The 22,618-nt window shown below is 33.9% G+C and overlaps 1 protein-coding gene across 1 annotated transcript; it reads left to right on the top strand.

Annotated features, from left to right (window-relative positions):
• The first annotated feature begins 2,394 nt into the window (after nt 1-2,394).
• On the top strand, nt 2,395-20,353 carry LOC124363808 (solute carrier organic anion transporter family member 4A1). Its single transcript, XM_046819073.1, has 12 exons — nt 2,395-2,520; nt 3,465-3,643; nt 5,247-5,551; nt 5,688-5,844; nt 9,350-9,449; nt 9,800-9,921; nt 10,909-11,154; nt 11,971-12,169; nt 13,186-13,339; nt 15,461-15,630; nt 18,564-18,749; nt 20,175-20,353. Exons 1-12 carry the CDS (start codon nt 2,489-2,491, stop codon nt 20,281-20,283), a joined length of 1,959 nt encoding a protein of 652 aa, XP_046675029.1. The 5' UTR covers nt 2,395-2,488; the 3' UTR covers nt 20,284-20,353.
• Nucleotides 20,354-22,618: the final 2,265 nt, after the last annotated feature.

The following is a 22,618-nucleotide window of genomic DNA, read 5'->3' on the forward strand; positions in this document are numbered from 1 at the left end:
ATGCACGTTTCTAAACCTTTAGATTGAAGTTTATGTATAATATAGTAAAGTTAAATTCTGTCTAGACTTTATTGATTTATAAAATGCTCATATCTAGGACACTAGAGTTAGGTGTTGTGTTTTCCGTTGATGCAGTTTCAGTAAAGTGGTGTAACATAAAGGTTCCTAGTACAATTTTAACTATTTATTTACTTTTGCATGTCCTAACCATAGTTTATGTTTAAAGATATAATGTTTGTTTACCTTTGGTTGAACCAACGTTGTGGACTATGTCTTGGGCGGTATGTTTTTATAGTATACTACTATTAGTATTGTAAGTGCTTATTTATTATATTAAATTAAGTAAAATTTTTCCAATGGAATGAAAAATGTCTAAGAACATTTATTGGAAATCTAGTTCTCTGGCTACATCTTGAATTGTACATTTACATAGCTTTCATTGTGTTGTATATTGAGTGGCCTTGAATAGATTGCAAAACTATTGAACTAAATGGAAGCCCGTTTTTATTAATGTTTAATATTTCTAATAATATTGTAAACGTATAGAATTTCTTTTAATAATACTAGATTTTCAATGCCCAATATTGCGATTGAGAATCAAAACAAATGACAATATTTTTTAAAGGAATCTTTAGTGCAATAATACGGACAGTTTCCATATTTTTCTCGTGTGACTGAAAGAGTTAAGTAGTGCTAACCATTTAAAATAGTTTTCCCCACTGGCAAATTCGAAATTCCCAATTCTATAAGCCATTTAAATTAAACATTCATACAACTACTGTCAAGACATTTTTTCAAGCTCTCCAATAATTTAAATTATGACAGTTATACGTAGTAATTGATTACAAAAGTTAAGTGTGTTTTTCAGAATCAATCCAATTCAATTTTAGAATTGAATAGGCATTGTGCTGCAATGGGTGTATTCTGAAAACTCTTTTGATAATAACGATATCTGCAGAATCGTTTTTTACCTGATTTATATGGTTGCCACTGTTGCAAGTCGATTCCTCTAGAAAAGTAAAATACTGGGTATATAAGTAATAGCTACTGTTCGATTCAGATAACCGCCCGGAACGCAAAATACAACACTTTGTTGATATCCGCAGACGTAATCATCAGTCATTGGCGTATATAGAAAATTATTTCGTTGGGAGGGCTGATATACTGGGTGGTTTAGGAACTATAAAATACCCTCAGAAATATTTTTTGGAGAATATTCTTCTAGGAACATTTTAGGGCGTGTTTTAGCTTAAAACATACTTCTGGATATAATTGTAATGTTTACCTTTCAAAAATTCAAGGGCAGCTTAAGCCCTCTCTTATTACACCTTTTCACTCTATGGTGTCAATCGGTTAGTAGAAACTCTGAGTAGTGTGACCAACGAGCACATCGTAATTAGCTACAGAGTGTAATATGGAAACTTTTTTTTCAAAATGTCGAGGACTTGATTATATTGTCGACATAATCGTCGGTTTATTATGGTTTGAACCCTTCTTATATACGTCCCTGCTTATATGAATCGATGACATGAAAAACGCCCTTTGTTTCCAAGTTATTCATAATTCATGCCATACTGTATGTCTAAAATTGGAGTGAGGGACTGGGAAATGTGTACGTGTGAAGTTTAGTTAAGTTAACATTTTATGTTATAATTGTAACCTGAAATATTAGTTTTAACAACAACCCTGTTAATTGGTGTAGCGCAATAAACGTAATTTATGATTCAATGATAGAGATACGTCTCAACGAATGTCACTTTTTTAAGATCTCACGAATTCATCCGTACAGATAATTGTAATAGTTTCCAAAATGTAATACACTGTTCATTATGAAGTCCTAAATCCAACCATCGTTAACAAGGAACAGATCTTTTGTTTAATTCATGCTGAGTAGTTTTAAGTTCGACAAGAGAATATACCTTGCATCCATTTAGGGATTGTGTGACAGAAATTTTGTTCAGTGAAGCTGTTCTGTTCTGGCGTGTATGTAGCGATACTGTACTAACTCCTTTTGTTTAGAGTCGTAATATGTTTTAATGATTTAGTAAAGACCTCATTTTTATGAATTAAATTTAAGTTTTGGATATTTTGCTTGTATAGATCACAAAATTTAACAGCTTTAATACATTACAACCGGTTATTATGTTTGCCATTAGATATAGCCTTGATTATTCGTGTCAAGAATGTAATGTGCAACCACAACGTTTCAAGGGGCAACATATTTTAGCAATGGATCTTCTCGTAGAATTTTTATTTACCAAACGTTATACTAAGCCCAGAGGTTTTTTCTGCGTCAGTTCACAGTTTTACAGTTGGAACTTTAATGGAGTTATTTAACAACTTTGTGCATTGTACATAAACCTTACAGCTGGCAGTTTTGCTAGAAATTCTCACAAACTTTGACACTTGAATTATATTGTTTACCAACTTTTGAATACCAGTAATAGAGTTATGAAATTCTATTTATCTTCTAAAGTGAACTTTTTGTATGTACACTGGAATAATTAATTCTACACAAGGGTAATATCCTTGCTTACATTTTGTAGATGTAAATTATTAATTTATAATACAAATTGAAGCAGTTGTAAACAAATGCGATATTCGAATGTAGTGCATTGCTCATATTAAATGTACTCACAAATGTTGTAGTAATCCACTACCTGTGCTAAAACATGTTTAATCCATAGAAACAGTTTCTTACTAACCTAAATTTACAGGGTAACTAATTTCCCCATGGAACTAATCTTAGAATCGATAAAAATAATATAGATGAATTAGACCTGACAATTCTTGCTTTTTAAGTTTTCGTTTCACTTCTCTTTATATGAATCTTAAAGATCATGTAAATAAAGAGTTTTTTACTTATGATGTTGAGAGGTGCGTTAAATTATTCAGTTTATATTTTAAATTTGAATAAAATTTATGTTTGTAGAAAGTGTATGAATTTTAAATATCTTGAAACGTAGAATAAGAAATGGTATAAGTAAGGTAGTTTAATAAAACAAACGTTTTCCTAATTATAAGCCCGTTATCAAATCAAGCAAACTTACGTCCAGCGTGATTGAAATAATATGGTATAATATTCTATAGATCTTCAACAAATATTGTAACTAAAAATGAATTAAATTTGGCTAAATTTACTTGGCCAGAATTTGTTAGAAATAATTATGCAACTTGTCTTATTTCGCTCGGATTTATAAGGCATATTTACTTTTAAGTATAAGTTAACGTTATGGCTAACTTTGTCTAACCGCTGCGCCATGTGTGATTGTAGACATTCCGAACCTAGGAATAAAGACATCATGGTGAAGTGTTTTCCAAGTTTCTTTTGGTTTTGCTGGTACTAGAAATATACATGATTTAATAATTAATTAGGCCTAGTGTGTTATCTTACACCAGTCGTTGTAGTTGTTCATTTATTTAAATAATTATTAAAAGGATACAGACTGTACTTACTGTTGTAGAGGCGAAGAGTCTGTCCACTTGTTATGGAATACTGACGAGAGTACAGTTATGGAAGAAACTGAAGAAAACGCCATAGACTACAAATGTGGTTGGCTGATGATTAAGCCAAACTGGATGCAAAGTTTCAGGACACCTGCGTGGGCTTTAACTTTTATATCTTGCTCAGCATTTCTGCAAGGTATTCCATGTTTGTAGTAACAAATAAAGTTACGCTTGAGAGTGTATTACATATTCACTTAGTTTGAATATATATATTAGTTTAAACTTAAAAAGTTATTGTTTACGGGTTTTGTAAAAATAACGGCTAAACTGTTAAAGAAAAAAGAAGAAGAAACCTAGTGAGTAAAATAACAAAATTGAGCCTAAAATGGAAGCCAATGACAAGTATTATTTGTAACCTTGCTCTCGAGGTAGTACCTAAATTCAAGCTCAGTTAACGTAATAAAAGCTCAGAAATGATACAGTAGTTGTAGAGAGGTACAGTTAGTTTATGTATAGAATAAGTTTTTCTCTCCCAATAGGGATGTGGTCAGTATAATACACAATTACAATACAGTCTAAATTGTATAGATTTAAACAATTATGTTTGGCTTTGAGTAAAAATACAGCATTTTAAGCACTATACATTATTCAAAATACCCTTTTTATTTTGAGATATAACATACTAATTTACAAGATATAATTTGTAGTCTTGAATAACTATTATAATTTTTTCCCTCAACAGTAATTAGAAAAATAATAATACTTCTAAGTATTTTAGCCACAAAGCTGTAATTGATGTACAATAATGTAATTGAGACAAGTAAAATTATTGCAAACTCAAAACACAAAATTCTACAACTTCAAATGTTGAGTGTTTCTTTCATTTGATGAATAATATTGTGGAAAGGGTGTTATGCTATATAAAAAAAACAATAATTTCGGAATATAACACTCTTATCACCCACCCATTATTTTTATAATAACACATCATTTTGCCATTTCGTCCACTATCTGGAATCATTTAGATAAATATAATAAACACATAAGAAGAAACATATTGTAAATTGCTTGAGAATCATAAAAAAACTGTTTGTGTTTTGCTCTATTATACACAATATCTTAATAACTTAACCATTTATTTTCACAATTTTTTACGGCCGCTTGAAACTTTAAAAGATAAAAATGCGTAAGAATGAAAATGATTCAAAACTACGCATTATTAGAAAGTAGTGTAGAAAAAAATAATTAAGTATTTTCCAAATGGAAACGGCCACCGTCTTGAAATTTGTAGTTTGAGATCTAACAAAAACTAGCTTCTTTAATACTCGATGACTAGATGGCTGTAAGTAACCAGCTAAGGTTGTGATCAGTAGCCTTCCGTTATAGCTTATAATGGCCCACGGGTTATAGAATGAATCCATGAAATGTACAACACTGTCCTAAATTTAGTTAAAACAGGTCTTCTAGGAGAATTGGTATACACCCAATACTAAGAAATATACAAGTATAAGCAATCATTTTAACTTATACAATCTCCTTGTTGTAACGCATTGAAAAGTTTGAGTTTTTCCTTTCTGATTATGGTTGTGGTTTATAAAACATAAAATCTGAAAATCAAACTAAGTCCAAAGTTTTGTCGAGTCGGAATGGAAGAAGAATGTTACACCGACCGAAAATAGTGGGTGTTTTGTAATGCAGACGTTATAATTTCGTTACAGCCTTTTTATGTTTTATATCGACCGTAAATAAATGGTATATGTGCATAGCATTGACAGTTTGCATAACTACTTATTTTGCAGGTGCTATTGTTAACGGAGTTCTTCACTTGATGATACCCACGATAGAACAGAGATTCAATCTACCTTCTTTCAAATCCGGGTTGGTATCTGGAGGCTATGATATCGCATCTCTGATATGCTTGATCCCAGTGACATACATCGGGGGCAGACCAAAAGCCTGCAAGCCTACGTGGATTGGCGTTGGAATTTTGGTAATGGGAGTTGGATCATTGATTTTTGCCTCGCCTCACTTCATGAAACACACACCCTTCACTGTCACAGACAGCAGTGACACGACCCTTTGTAGAGGGTCGCACGCCAAGGACGTGAGTACTGCAACATTTCTTGGTCTTGCAGACATGTGAAAATAGTTTTTTGGCGTTTTACCAGAGCAAGTTTTAAGGTAAGCTTGAAAGATTACAACTTCGGTTCGTGAACAATGAGTATTTTTATTGATTATAGATCTGTCAAGGAGTAAAAGAAAGTAAACTATCTATATTCATGTGGGTGTTTTTCGTGGGGAATCTTTTCCATGGAGCAGGCGCTAGTCCATTGTACACTCTTGGGGTGACCTATATAGACGAGTCAGTTGTCAAGAAGAAGACTGGAATTTACATAGGTATGTAGTTTTATAAAATTGTAACAGACATGGAGTTATGTGGATTAATGAGTGTCTATCACAAAGTTGAAAATGAATTGATAATCATTTTAGTGTTAGTGTTTGATCTGATCAAGGCAAAAGTGAATAACCTCCCACCCCACACTAACGCTCCGATTCCACCTTGAATTTTACACCTAGATAACGAAAGTTCCCGGGAGCAAATATCTGGAAAATAAGCAAACCTTCTCACGCGAGAAGAGTATGAGAGCCTCAACTTCTGTGGGAACCAAATTAATTAGGAGAAGAACAGAACGTATTGGCCAACGATAAAGTAAAACATTTTGCAACACGTAAAACATGAAATAGTTAAATTCTTTAGAATTTTTGCTAAGAGCAAAATAGTGTAATGAATTGATTAGTTGACTCTGGCGGTAACAACGCAGAGTCACTGATGAACCGTTTTGAGTTTCCACTTTCCATCATGAACTACAGCTCCAGTTCACCTTCCTCTATCTGTCGCCTTCTTCTTCTTCAAGAGAGAGGTGAACTGGAGCTAAACTCGACTTTCATATTGAATCAACCCTTCCGACCCATACCTGTGTTATGTGTACATAAACTATAGGCTGGTAATAAGTAACCTTGGTCTGGTTAGAGACAGACCTACTTGCAAAGAGCTAAGGAAGTGAATTATATTACGTACAATAATATGTCTTCTCTATTCAATGTATACATAGTTTATTTTATGGGTCTTCACTCAACAGTCACTCAATGTAATCTTTCCTCCACACTTATGAGTTCCGTTTTATGTTTGACTCATGCAATGAACAACCACAATCAGCTTAAAGTGATAACGGGTGACAATACTAAACATAAAAACACAACAAAACATCTTTATGGTGCCATTGAATGTGTTTTTTTTCTTTGTGTTCAATAAAGACATTTTTCATTATTTTAATTTCCATTGACTACTGTTCTTTCCATAGTCGTAATAGAATAAAAATGTCCATAAATTTGAAATCATACAGCAATTTAAAACAATATTTTTAATACGATCTTTAAAAAGTCACTAAAACAATCTTCATAATAATGAATGCTTTGCTTTTAAATTTATATACTGATTATCAATCAATTACTTTCAAACTAGTCTTTTTATTCTCCATGATAATTTTATGAGTGCTTGGTACTACGGACAAAAACTTTTGAAATAGTAAAATTAAAAATTACGTTAATATGCTTTTCATGTTACTGAACACTGTAATCTATTTTCTATGCGGTTTTCATTTTCCACTGTATTAGTTTAGTATTATGCAGAAATAATTTCATACTAAGGCCTCACTTTAAGTAACATTTAATTTCAATGCTATCTAATATAACAGCAGTTTCATTTTCAATCTAAAGTCAGTTTATTTTATAATAAATAAGACACTTTGATGGCATAAAGGATATTTATTACATATTTCAATCTTTTTGCACATTACAAATTGCTGATAACAAAGAATATTTTTAAACAGCGTTTTGGTTTATACCATATAAATGACATTTTAATATGTAGATGGAATGTTTAACACTAATTAAATATATACCATACAGTTTTTATGATTTAGCTATATTTCATACAATAACAAATTTTATAGGGTTCCTCTATTAACAATTAAAAGACTAATAACTTCTACATCTTAGATTACGTATTTGATTTTTAAGTACTTTATTGTTGGCCAATACGTTCAGTTCTTCTCCTAATTAATTTGGTTCCCACAGAAGTTGAAGCTCTCATACTCTTCTCGCGTGAGGAGGTTTGCTTATTTTCCAGATACTTGCTCCTGGGAACTTTCGTTATCTAGGCGTAGAATTCAAGGTCGAATCGGAGCGTTAGTGTGGGGTGGGAGGATATTCACTTTTGCCTTGATCAGATCAAACGCTGCTTTGAAACCACAAACGTGCTTGAAAATGTTGCATTTATTTTCTCTTTCACGTCCTGATCTCGTTATGCACTTGGAGAATTAATGATCATAAGTCAGACAAGATGATTGGTACGGATGACGTCGCATCCTCTGTCGGGGCTCCCGTGCCGTCCACCGGTGTTCATGGGTCTATGGTCGTTTGGCGTCGCCGCTATCGCTTCACAAAAGTCACTTCAAAAAGGAATGCACCTGTCATGCTAAACGACACAAATTAAACGGCAAATCGAGTCAGCGCCCGCTCTTTATCGAGAAATACAGCTCACGACCTTACGTTCTGGAGGACTCCGACCCACTGCCTGGCCACGAGCTCCTCACTGGTTACCCAGATGGGCTGGTCAGCAATCTCTGAGATAAAGAGTGAGGATGGAGGGCCCCTCCTGGCAACTACAGATAGCCTGTGTAATGGAATAGTGGATCAACGATCCTACGCGTTCTCGCTCCATACTTTTCTGGAATTAATTTAATATGGTACCTGGCAAACCTATTAAAATGTACCACTGTGTTTTCAGCTTTTACTCTGAGTTAAACCTTTCTGTAGTTTAGTACAGCGTACAAATATTTAAATTAAATTTTCTCGGTGGATGTTGCAGGATGTGGCACGATTAATTACATTGATTTCATTAAACCTTGATTTTGCAACACAATTAATGACAGGCAATTAATCTTGTCTACAGTTAAATAAACCAATACAGTGGAGTACCCACAAGATGTAATGAAGTCTAATATAACAAAGTAAACTCGCTACATACAGTGACTTTGCCAGAAAAATATTGAAAGTGGGATTAAACATCCGATAGCCCTAATCGCAAAATTTAGAAATTAATTGTTCTATTTCAGTGTATTCTCAAGCTAATTGTTGTACTTTTTAAAACCACTCATATTTGATTGTTATCATTCGTGCATGCAAACTTTTAAGATAAAAATTACACTCTTCAAAATATTCGAGACTTGTGTTCTATACATAGTAGTTAAATAATGATATTTAAAGATCCAAAATCCAAACAACCATTAAATAAATATAACCTGTAGGTTATAACTATAAGTTAAAATTTACTCGATAGTTACCATGTACTATAGAACATTTTCTTACATTAACGTAACTTCTTATTAATTCGTCATAGATAACAGAAATCAGAACCGTTCCGAACTTAGGTCGCTGATCAGCCACATGTTCGGGGTTTGTCGAAACTGCTCGGCTCTGCCCCCTCCCTACAGCGCTTTCTCTTCGAGGTCGCTGATCAGCCCATGTGGGTGGCCTGTGAGGAGCTCGTCTGCCTGGTCGGGTTTATACCGAGAACGCTATGCGATCCGGCTGTGCCCCGTGACCTCAGACGATGCCAACCGGCCAATTGGAACAATCACCTGATTTAACGTCTCGATCAAGAGTAAAACGCAACTCAAATTTTACAACAATTCAACTTTTGTGATGTGTCTGACGAAGATTGCGTTGCTATCGAAAGGCCTCACAAAAACAGTTTTAAATATTGGTTTATTTTGAATATGAATAAGCTAACAAGTAGCCAATTCAAGCTCCATATTCAACATACTTTCTCTTGTTTCAGGATTATACTATACAGCTGCAACAGTAGGAGTCGCCGTAGGTTATATTGTTGGTGGGTTTTTCTTGCAGCTCCATGAAGACTTTCCTACAGGTGGCCATGCGTAGGTATAACATTTTTGAAATTATGTTAAATATTTTTGATTAATTAATTATGCGTGCTCACGTATCGCCCAAACGCCAATGATGATAATCATAATGATTGTGGTGTAGGGAATTAAGTTTTGTCTTGCTTGGTATTTTAAAATTAGAACACCAGACAAGGTACATTCTAGAAAGGTATTTGATTAGGATAACCTTTTTCTGAACTTAGAATTCCACTGCCTGCAGAATTTGTAAAATCAATGGACTCGGTTTTGAGATTACGGTAGTGGGAGGAGTAAGACTAGTTTCTTAGAATACTATGTTTTTATAGCATTTTTATAGTAGCAATGTCGTTGTTGTTTCGTTTTAGGCAGCATTTGTCGCCGTACAGTAAAACTTGGATTGGTGCCTGGTGGCTGGGGTTCGTGATTTTGGGGCTGCTTTGTTTGGTCATAGCCATGCCAATTTTAGCTCTTCCAACCCAATTACCAGGTTTGTATGTAGGTCTTATAACACACACTGTGTGTGGACTCTAAGTAATGTTGGTATGTTTTTAGATACATCGACTAAATCCAAACAACGCCATAAAACCGTTTGCGTTACCTTAATGAAGATTGTGACTAACCGATGAAAGTGATCTCATTGCCAGGCGTTATCTCTCGTTACCTTCCAATCTTATTGCTTATTAACAGAATCTGGTTTTGCAAATGTGTAAAATATCTCTAAATGATAGAAGTTGTATTAGAATAATATAAGTATCCAATCTTTGGACAAGTTTATTTATTACTGTTACGATACACTAGGTAATTATATATAATGAGTCTGTACTATGACTAACTTAAGTTTTGAAATTATGATCACCGTCTGTTACTTTGTAACAATTTGTTTAACATTGAAGATGTAAGGATTTGTAAGCAATATTAGATGAATTTTATTCTCTTTATTATTTGATTTCACTCATAATAAACATAGTTATTGTAGTAAGATATACGCTAATGCATTAAATATATGTTTGTCAAAACACCATTGTCAGTCTCTTCCGGAGAGCCCGCAAGCACGAATTAAACATTGAATTACATACGTCTCATTAGAAAAATATGTTAATGGTAGGCCTACATATATAACTGACAACCTACAATGAACTAAAATTATCTATTAATTCAGTTTCGGCTATTAAGTAATCAATATAAAGTTAAAATACACCAAAATGGAATGTGTATTGTAATGTATGTATGAGGAGGAACTATCCTAATAAGAACGTCACGAATTCAGAGTTTCACCTTCAGGTATTCTAAATGCAACGATTAAGGCAGGAACAGTGACAAGAGGGCGTGTTTGTTATTCCTAATTTAACTAGAGATGGGCATCAAAAGGCATAAGAATTACATGAAATTGCTAAGTCATTAATCATACAATTTTTAATAATTGACCAATCCTCAAGTTCCAACCCATTTATCTAAGTTTTGTGTCATGTTATAGACTGGGAACAAGTAAGGCTATCGAAGGTTTCCGAAGCCGTTATTGGAGTTAGTCGAACCAAAGCGTACACTGGACTCAAAGATTTTCCTGCAGCCATATTAGAACTTCTGAAAAACACAAGTTTTATGCTTCTAAACTTCGCCGGCTGTTGTGAAGGAGTTGTATTCAGCGGATCTGGAGCCTTCATACCTAAGATCATACAGAGCCAGTTTCATCTGTCATACAAAACTACAGCGTTAGTCATGGGTATAATATTTCATAGATGTAAACATATTACTTCACGACTGATGAAACTGTATTGACATAACCTTAAAGTTTAACTGTTAACGAGGATATTTGTTCGGTGTAAGCTTTACTTTACTAACTTTAGGACAAATGCATAATCATTTCTCTAATTTATGTTTAGAATTATAACGATTATTATTAATTGAAAATAATCAGGCCGGATTTTTGTGCATCTCAGATGTAAAATGTTGTAATTTAATCCCGAAGAATTAGTTTTCGAGTGTTTTTATTGATTATAAATTTTCTAGTCTTGTTAAATATTTTAAACAAAATTTCACACCAATAAAAATATTGTAGTCTAAATTTAATCCTACAATTCCTTTGATAGATGATGTGAAATATATAGATAAAAATACATGATGTTATTTCAATTTTTGTACTTATTCTAGGGAGTGATGAATGTTCAACAGAGGGTATAGCACCCTTTAACTTCCACTAGACAGGATAAATAATGTGTCTATTATACATAATGAAAATAAAATATTGTTATAAAGGAAATACAGTATAAAATGTCGAGTTGATTACTTGCTGTTGTATTGACATACATACCATACATAGTCTTGTCATAAGAAGCTGCAAATCTACTTAACGCCACTTTCAACCATTTCTCCTTTCAGTTATACAATGTCAGACTCTTCAAAAACACGGATTTGGACGAGAATATACAATTATTGTACCAAAAAATGTTATTTTAGATTTGACTGATATTCTTTAATATGGTTTTCTATCATAAGTATATTTTCTGTAATCAGTAACTATCTTGTAATGTTATCTTAGGTATTATAACAGTTCCCAGCGCAGTACTTGGAACCATGGTCGGAGGAGGAATATTGAAAAAGTTTGATCTGAGGTTTGTTGGAATACTCAAACTGTGTATTGGAACTACGACTTTGGCCATGATTTGCGCATCCTGCTTCCTAATTACTTGTTCGCAAGAGAAGATGATAGGGCTCAATGTACCCTATTATGAGGACAGGTAAGAGTATAATAAATGAGTTATTTTACTTGATATTCGGTACAAATAGTTTAAAACAATAAACTCTTACAGTTAATCATACAGATGTGCTCATTCCGAAAAAGATAAGATTATTTATAGCGTATAAAAGTTATAGAATACGTTATAACTTTCACATTATACAATACAAATATTGTTTTGTTCTCTTAGGACAAGAACCTTATAAAACTCCATAGTGCACTTAGCCCTATAAGAACCTTAGCGCTGCTTTCGGAATGACAGGATATTCAGGATGGGTTAGGTTAGGGGGTAGAGGCCGCCTCGAGATCCATGAGGAAGAATTAGGGCACTTATATCAAAGTCATATCCCCCGGAAGAAGGGCAGGCCAGCTCCCAACCAGCCTCTCCAGTCAAAGCAGGCAGGGGTGGCACACCCTTGTTAAGACTAGCAAGAACTTCTTATATTTAGAGAACGAACTCCACCTACACCAACAGTCATCTCCCGGAGTAGACTAGACCTATCGTATTACCCTTGCATCCCAGAATCCAGAATGTTTTGCGGTTAGTGATGTGCCGCTCCTGGACATCATAAGGTTGCCCAGATTTAAGTGACACATTGGTTTTTGCCGTGCCCAGTGATAGGTTCGACTGTTGTAAATCAGCCAGAAGTGATTTCTGCTGGGTTAATTTAACATTTAGTTACTCCACGTGTTATATCGCTTAATATGTTTTATAGAGGGTCTTCATTTAAACGGTCACGACGATACACGGTTATATCGGGTCTTCTGTCCGCTCGATCGTGACCGTGTGCGCGCGGAAGGCCTACCGTAATAATCTTCGTATATCGTATGTCCCTATTTATTTATATGTGTTATTTTATATTTTTAAACTGTTACGACCCTATGTGGTGTACTTTTAACGATATGATGATCGCTCTGAAACATGTAGAGAAACATTTTGGAACTGCTTGACAACGTATAGTATATTTTGATTATTTTGAGTAAAACTTAAAACTTACAGGATGTGTTTCTGTACAGAAAGGAAATTAAGCTGGACGACCCGTGTAATGACAACTGTGGGTGCTCCTGGGAGGAATATCTGCCGGTGTGTGGAACAAACAACTACACGTACTTCTCGGCTTGTTATGCTGGCTGCACTACAGCCCATAAATCGGACTTTGCTGATGTAACCGTAAGTACCAACTCATACTCCCCACAACGCCGTACAGTTTTGGAAATTAATTACAATTACGTTTATTGTACGCAAATTTAGTAATAAATATGTGCAACCTGACCCGAGCAATGCCTGCATGTTTAATGATACTAAAATATGTGTTTGTATTGAATAAGTTCAAATAATCTGCCAACATGTTATAGGTAGAAAATAGGTTGGTTCCATCCAATGAATATCCTGTAAATTATGTAGAAAATATTATCCTACATGTTCTTTATTGGTAGATTGTTTTTGACGATGGAAGGATTGTGAAAGAAACATGATTTTACCGGACATTTACCATCGTTCAGTGATACAGAAAATCAGTAACACTACGTTTCGAGATCTGCAATCTGACCTCTTCCTCAGATGAATACTTAACCTAACACATAATTACAAACTAGGTTAAAATAAACAAATCATACCAGGACGGTGTGACAAGCATAAGTTAGGAATCACAACAACCACGTCGTGTGTCAAATTTCACAACGAGAGAGGCCTATTCACGTCCCTTCCTTTTTGCTTCCATTTTTTTCTGCCGTGACGATTGCCATTTACTACTGGCCTCCGGTCAGTCGTAGATGGTTGGTCAGCGATTGCAGACCTATTGTGACCTTGATCCTCTAGTTCAGTTTTATCAAATAGTGTTGTTTTTGTTTCTTATTAAGTGCATGTTGGTTAGAGTTAGTAAAAATTGACTCACAATATGGTGGTTGTGATTCCTAACATGCGTGTCACAACGCTCTGGTATGATTAGTTTATTTTAACCTGGTTTGTAATTATTTGTTAGGTTAGGTATTTACCCGAAGAAGAGATCAAATTGCAGGTCTCAAAACGTAATGTTACTGATTCTTTGTATCATTAAATGATGGCAAATTCACGGCAAAATCATGTTTCCTTCACAATCCTACATGTATCGGCACGATATTGTCCATATCAGAAATACAGGCATTAAAAACGCCAATCAGACGGTGACGACGTCGGTTCTTTAAAAATAGCCACAAAAAAGAAGATCACAACACATGTAGGCGCAAATAAGCTCACGTTATTTCCAAATTGGCTGAAGTCGGAACTATTCATGTTCACGTGTTCTAAATTACAGGACTGACGTTTAACAAAAGCCAAGGACCTATGTTTAGTTGATTTATTCAGTCCAGATACAAAAAATATTTATGCACAATTGAAATAGGTTATATAAGCTAGATGTACAATAGAAAGATATATCATAAGGTATCATCCGAAATTCAATTTGTTTTTCAAATCATCCATTATCAATAACTTAAAACATAGGAACAGATAAATACATGAAAACATTTTTCATCGAATTAGGTCTTTAATAATAATTGTAATTGCTAAACTTATATTATGAGCGAAAATATAGAATAGATCTCCAAGGGTAACAAATTGATTGGCTCGACAAGTGAAAATTGGTAAAAGAATGACTCCCACAGAAAACCGTACTATGGTATATTTTATATCTTTATTCTGGAATAAAAGTCTAACCACTGGTAATAATGACTACTTCCGTATAAAAGTTCCTGTTCTGTGAACACGGCGGGAGGATCTACGTTAACTTATCAGTGATTGGTCTATTTGATTGACACGGTTTTGAGTTGTTACAAACATGCTCATAGAATGCATTGCAATTTTTGAGTTGTTATTGAATTATTACAATAATAATAATTTATTGTAGAAAAAGTCAAGTTGAACCATGCACACCACATGTTTTAAAACTACACAAGTTACGTGCACGTTTTAACAACACCCGGTTTGCATTATGAATGTGCTCCATAGTCAAACAATCGTAGGACTTTTAAGGAAATGTATAACGGTGAGTAATAATTCTGGCGAGCAGTTGAGTTTTGTTAGGATATTTTTAGTACAATTTGGCAACCAAAGGTAATATCCAATCGTTAACAAACTTTAAACACGAGCATAATATTTTGAACGTAAAGTATCGATTAGAATAAGTTTGTTGTAATCACATCTTGCTTGAAGGTTGCTCATGTAAACAAAAATAATAATGTAAAATACATCATGTTTTAGAGTTTTAAAGAAAACTGCCATGTAACTTTAAATTATCAATGTATCACGTTCCAGCTGTATTCAAACTGCAGTTGTATCGAAGAAATAGGAGACAACGGAGTGCAGGCCAGCAGCCAACCTTGCAAGATGGCATGTTCTCTCCTGCCGTTGTTCCTGATTATGTTGTACCTGTCACTTTTCTTCACGTTCGTAGCCGTCATGCCAGCTCTTACTGCGACTCTTCGGTAACCGTGTTCCTTTTTATGTAACTTTTTAAACAAACATATGGTTAGCTTAATTACATTAAAACATAAAACCAATATTTAATACTTTTATTTTTTGTGAGGCCTTTCGATAGCAAGGCTATCTTCTTTCAGACACATCACAAAAGTAACTTGGAAAGGCCTAAAAAATAAAAGTATTAAATATTGGTTTTATGTTTTAATGTAATTAAGTTAACAGTAACCAATATAAGCTCAATCTACAGCATTTAAACATATGGTTGCAAATCATTTGAAACGAGTTTATGTTGAAGTACTGAAGTAAAACTCTGAAAATTTATAACTTTCATAAAATGATGTGTACATACATTCTCTATATCAACATTCAATTGAAGCAATATCAATTTTGAATTCACACCAGTTGATCGTAAACGCTACAATACTAACTTTTATAACTCAATATTTTTTTAGTATTAATTAACAAACGACAAAGGAATAGCGATTCACAACTTAGGTATAGTGTCTTACCAATAATCAGAATAAAATATCTATTGGCCTAATAATGAGATCTAAGAATATTTCTAAATATTTCGCATAATTTCTTCCCAACTAAATGAAACCACGAAAATAAAACTGATAAAAAATGCAATTTAAAATCTACTACCTATCAACCTGGTTTTCGGTTCACCCATGTCAACGAATTGTCAGCTTGATATAAATTTTGATATATCTTGACCAAGCTGTCGGCTGAATGATTTAAGTTCATAAATGAAATTTAACAACTTTAAACGTGTTTTTATTTGGAGTTCCAATACTCCTATACTCTTACTTACTCGAAAACATATTGTTGGCACTACATAGCAACGTATTGCACCATATATTTGACATGTGGATACATTTATGTAAAATGCTAAAAACGCTAGTACAGAGTCATTTTTCATTAATATTTTATTTGTATCTTTCCATTTAAATTTACTTGTCCTTGTTAATAATTATCATAGTCATTATTTGTGCATTTTGGGGATATAGTATTTGCCGTTTTAAAATACTACTCGTTTTCCTAAATTATTAGCGAGAGTCAATCTAATCAACAAATACCCAGAATGAAAGTATCTAAACACAACATAACCTAATGCGAGTGTGGTATAAAAACAATATTTTATTTTGTAACAATGAGAAATTTAGTTTTAACAACCAAAAATACATAATTTTTCATTCTGTGTACAACAAATTTTCTTTAATATCCCTATGTATAAGGATGCTAACTAAACACTACAACCATAGACAATCGATGTGCTTCAATATAGTTGAAAGAAGCAGAACCATTTGAACTAGAGTAAACTTTTAGTCGTTTCAGGCCCTTACTGTATAAGATTTTATTGACACAGTTATAGCATATTTCATTATAGGTAAACCGCTTACAAAAAAACATTGAGTTCACGCAGGGTGGGGTAAATACTCCTCCAAGTATACCCACCACATTCGCTCCAGATCTAATTCACACCGCAATTAGATCAGCTGATTGATCTGGCTTAGTCGGTCTCGTTCACTGCTGCGATTCGTTCAGTGGAACTGGTCAGTACAGAGTTACTGAGCCTTCCCGATAGAGCGTGTTGTACCGGTGTGACCGAACAAAATTGAATCACTTGACTGACCCGTTCGAATTGAACGACACATCTTTAATGTCCACTGCCACTGCACGGCTAAGCTCAAAACAAAATGCAAGCTTCCTGGATCTATGGCTACATTAATCTGTTCAATTATATTTTACGCTTAGACTGCGACACATGTATACGCATACCCAAAAAATATAGTTATAAAACAGGTAAAGTAGCTGCAGTGTAAACAAAACTGTGAGAGCGAGACATGACCCACCCAACTGATAAACAGATACAAGAAGATGCTGTTCCCACTCCCCACCCCTCCTGCGCGGTACTGCTCAGAAATTTGCTTCTGCGCAGGTTTCTTTAATATCGGTTGACCTATAATATTGTGTATTTAAAATCGAAATATCATTTTACGTACTGTATGCGTATTTACGTAACTTTTTAGCCATTTGGATATTCTACAGACTGGTCATTTGTGTGGAAACATTTCAGAAATATTTAATTGTGTATCAGTTGTAATAATTGTGTGTGTTTAGAGACTTAAACATGTATAATTTCAAACTTCACTTAATTGGAATGTTTCGACACACACACAGCAATTTTTATTAATTTAAAAATCAATGTTATATGCTTCAAAAATAAAGTTTCGATTTACACTGATTTGGTATAAAAATTAAATCCTATAACGTGTTGCAGTTTAATACTCACATCACGATTTGTATGTAACAAAGAAAAGAAAAACCAGATTTATATTTTCAAAATTCAATACTATTACTTGTACCACAACAAAGTCGTGTTACATAAATGGTGTCACACTGTAAATAATCTACGATTTAACGTGAACAGAGTCTTCTTGGAGCAAAAAAGAGCAATCCGGATTATGAAAGGACCAGCTCTTGTGAAGAAGTTAACCCTTCCATCTCGTTATCCATATAAAACTATTCGTTTGAAATTAACTCGTAACTACTGCAGAAAATCATATATTCCGCAAAAGGTACGGCAACTACCTGCGCACGCAAGTTTACAGCCTTACTCTCCGCAAGAATATTTGCTCTGAAGAATAAGAATTATGCTGATGCTCTGAACTGCTTACCGAAGTTAAAAACAATAAAAATAAAAACTTAAAGTGCGTTCTGAAAGAATTCTTTACAAAAAGGGAATTCCATAGCGTTGCTGAATTTCTGCACACCTGAGAATAGACTATATCTCCTTTACGTTAGCATGACTAGAAAAGAGTTTAATCCTTGTTGTTGAGTATAGAACTAAATATGTTTATTAACGACTGAGATTTATGTGAATAAACATACATATAACGTACACTGAACGTACATATAAAACACTCTCTTTCAGATGCGTAAAATCCGATCAAAGATCTCTAGCTCTGGGAATGCAATGGATGCTCGTGCGCCTGCTGGGTATGATCCCTGGACCGATGCTGTTCGGCGTTATACTAGACGGTACGTGCGAATACTGGCACGCGCCGTGTAGCAAAGAGGAAGGCTCATGTATTCTTTACGATCACTACTCTATTAGCAGGTATAACACTGTGCTTTATAACATTTCTTATTAAAATAGTCTAATAGTTTTATTGCGATATCAATTGGTTGATAAGGATTTATGATATCTTTCATTCATTGAACTAACTACCTGCTCACTCATTGCAGTGTTTGTTAAGGCAGGGCCTATTATCTTTAAAGCCTTATTCTGTCTGTCCTCATAGGCCACTGGCCCGAGCGAGGGTCTTATAAAGCGCTATCTCTAACTCAGACCCAAAGTTCAACATCTCAGACCGCTTGGACATCGGCACTCCCAACAATGTCCCAGTTAGATACCTCTTTTGTAAACACTCGATGGTCTTTTCTACATTCCATTAGCGTGTGGACGTATTTACAAAAATATTAAAGCGTACTATATTTGATTACAAATTTGGGGGTTTTAAAAAGTCCTTCTATTAAACTAAACTAGTTTTGATTTATATGTAACAATAATAACGATAGTTAAAATTTTAATTACTAAGAAAGTAGTGTAAAGTTTTTGTATTTTCCCACATATGACATAAAAATGTACGAGTATCTACGGCATCAAGGTCATTTGAAAAATTTACCTACATTTTTTTGCAGAGCTATCATTCTTAAAATATTCTTAGATGTTACAGAATGTTTAATTTAAAGCGTTCTATAAAAGTTGTAATAGACATACAAAGTGTCTCCAATATTTGGCAGTAATTTTTTCCTCCAACGTATTTTTGAAACCACTATCTGATTGTACAGGTCACATTTAATATCATCACATTTGGAATGTAATACGTATGTTTAATACAGACACTTTGCATAGTTTATTTTAAAAATATATGTTCTACTTTTGTAAGAGGTAAATAAAAACTTAAAAGAACATTCTTTGATAAAACAAATCGCATTAGATACTTCTAAAACTTTCAATGTTTAGGATTTTATCCTTAAAAACGATCTATGTTTTAATTTGTGTTCTTTAATCTTTATTGTTGATGTACGTTGCATGGGGTACTTTCGTGCAAATATTTGTATATGTACTATTGTTTATTCTCGGAGATGGTAAGAACCGCACCTTTCATTAATTTTACAAAATCATGTTTACACAAATCTCAACTATCTACTTAGTCGATTTGTCTTCACGAACTAAAAACCGACTTTCAAAATGTATAATATAACCGCACACACGGGATTTGCGATGACGCCTCTGGTGGAATTCTCGAGCTCAAAGCTAGATTAATGCAAGCAAGCTTCGAGGAACTGCAACTGCCTCATTTGTGTAAACTACTTTTATGTTAAATACTTACGAAAACCGAAAATAAAGAAGGTTGTCTAGAGATGTAAACAACCTATCTAATCAGGTATTATTTATGGTTTATCACTAACGCACTTAAACCATCTGACTATGTTGTTGTGATGAAACGTATGTTCATGCTTGTTATTTTTGTTTCAGGACAATGGTACTACTCGCATTTGGATGGAAGTCATTAGAAGTAGTTCTGTTTGCTTTGTCGATTTATTTCTATAAGAAAGATACAGTGAATTCTTCAATAAGCACCTAATTCTACCTGTAAAATGTAGTAAAACTTATGTAAATACATGACTATTAGAAAATATGTTACTATTAACCAAAATAAAATTCAATCTAAAATCATTTACATTAAAAAGAGCTCATTAAATTGCAATATATTCCATTCACAGTCACACTAACGGAAATATCACCTTTCCTTTCAGACATTCCAGTAGCTTATCGTGAACTCACTTTAGATGGCAAAATGCGTTTGAGAAAGGTTTTGAACTGTATTTGATTGTGGAAATTGTTGAAACCCTTAAGGAATCCTCCTGATCAGTTTGACACTGGCCTATTGCTGCAATTAAATCATAATATTACAATATGTCATAATGAAAATGATGTTGACTTCATAAAGTTGCTATTCGTTAATTTATCTACATAGACTTTAAACATATAGAGACAGCGCAGAATGAGTACAAACACTTCTTGCAAAATGTCCTGTTCAACTCTGTCTGGCTGTATTTCCATTTATTCAGACATTCAGTAGCAGAGCGTGATGAAATTGGGCTATAGTAAATTGTTTTTAAACATCTGGGGAATAGAATTTTGTTAAGTGATACGGTATGGGATATACATACCCTAGGTAATTAGCATAGGATAATGTACAAGGAGACCAAAAGAAATTCCACTAAAAATCTTACGAGTTTCACAGCATCTAACGGGGGGCAAGGGGGTTTTGATGTCAGTCAATTTTGGAAGTCTTGGATCCATTGCATTAACCAGCTAGTTTACCGAGGACGTTATACGGATAAGGTTGTCACGTAATGTTAATTTAAACGGGCTTGGCCAATGGTGAACATCACCTGATTTCACAGCAAAATCAATAGTGTAACAACCCAGCGTATTAATTATTTTGTATAGAGAAAACAAATTCAAACTGAATTATTCTAAGTAATAAAATTTAATCTTATACGATCAGTCAACCCCATACAGGTTAAAGTCGCCACAAATACCGTAGAAAATATCCTTGTAGTCTGAGATGATGGAAAAAAACATGATACAATATTTGACGTATTTGGAGTAATCACATCAGGTGGAATATAAACAGCGTTAAGGAGCAGAACTGAGGACTGCGCTCACCTGAGAAATGGTTTCCCTTCGCGGTTCATCAATGGAGATAAGTGCTTATGGAGTAGCACTTCTTTACCGCAACCAGAAAACCACCACCCGACTTCTTTATACTCCTGGTTGACGATCTATTTAGTCTATATGCAGATTAGTTTTCAAGCCCCAGTTCAGCACTATAAATCTCCTTAGAGAGATTTGTTTCTGTGATAACAATTATATCATAGTTATGTAAGGAGCGAGAAAGCTGAAATCTGTTGAGTTTGGTACGAATAACATTAACATTTTCATAGTAGGCATTCAGCTTGTGACGTTTACTGAGATATGCTAGTATTTTGTCTGAACAAGTTTTGGGATTTCCATTCTGGTACTTAATGATAAGACCAACCTCGCCCTTGGATACCCGGCCATTTAACTCTCTTCTCAAATCAGATAAATATTCCCTTTCTCTAACAGATCTGTCCCTCGATAACTTAACCCCTTATAATGCAGGAGCAATATCTTTGTTACATTTGTTAATATTCCATTATGTGATTTCACAGTTCATAAATCAAATCGCCCCTAAATTTGTCAAAGTTAATAATAATTAAGCAAATAAAAAGAAACATAATATAATCATTACACTAAGCACGAAAGAATAAAACCAATTTGGAACGTCTTTACAGGACCGAACATTACATCCAATGACCCTGTAATGTTACTGGAATGTAATGTATTATCGTATAATTGAGCCAAAATCGTAGGCTTGAAAGAGCTCTTCAGGCCCTTGTGGAGACAGGATTAACAGTACAACTGAAACTAGATCATTTCTGCTAAATAGGAATGGAGTTGTACAATAAATCTTGTAGGTTGCATTTCCTCCTGGCTCCATACAATATTCATGGTCAAGAAACGGTTTTATTAATCACGTTCATTTATATATGTTGTTCTTCACCCATACTGTACAAAAAATTAAACAATGTAATATTTATTATTCAAAACGGATATAATATGTTTCATTTTAGCAGTACTGTAGATATTTATTTTATTTTATGAAACGTAACTTCTTATAATTGTTTTTTCCAGATATAATATTGTAATAAAATACATAAACATTCCTAAACATTTGTTATTTTATTCATGTTTTACTGTCCTGAAGGGAGGAAATATTTTATTAACAGAACAGTTAAAATTATATACATTTTTGTTTCACCCAAAAGCTAAAAGCGTCATTTAATTACTCACTCAAGAGTAAATATTAGTATCAAGTGTAATTCATA

This window comes from Homalodisca vitripennis, chromosome 5 (genome assembly GCF_021130785.1).
Source record: "Homalodisca vitripennis isolate AUS2020 chromosome 5, UT_GWSS_2.1, whole genome shotgun sequence".
Lineage (NCBI taxonomy): Eukaryota > Metazoa > Arthropoda > Insecta > Hemiptera > Cicadellidae > Homalodisca > Homalodisca vitripennis.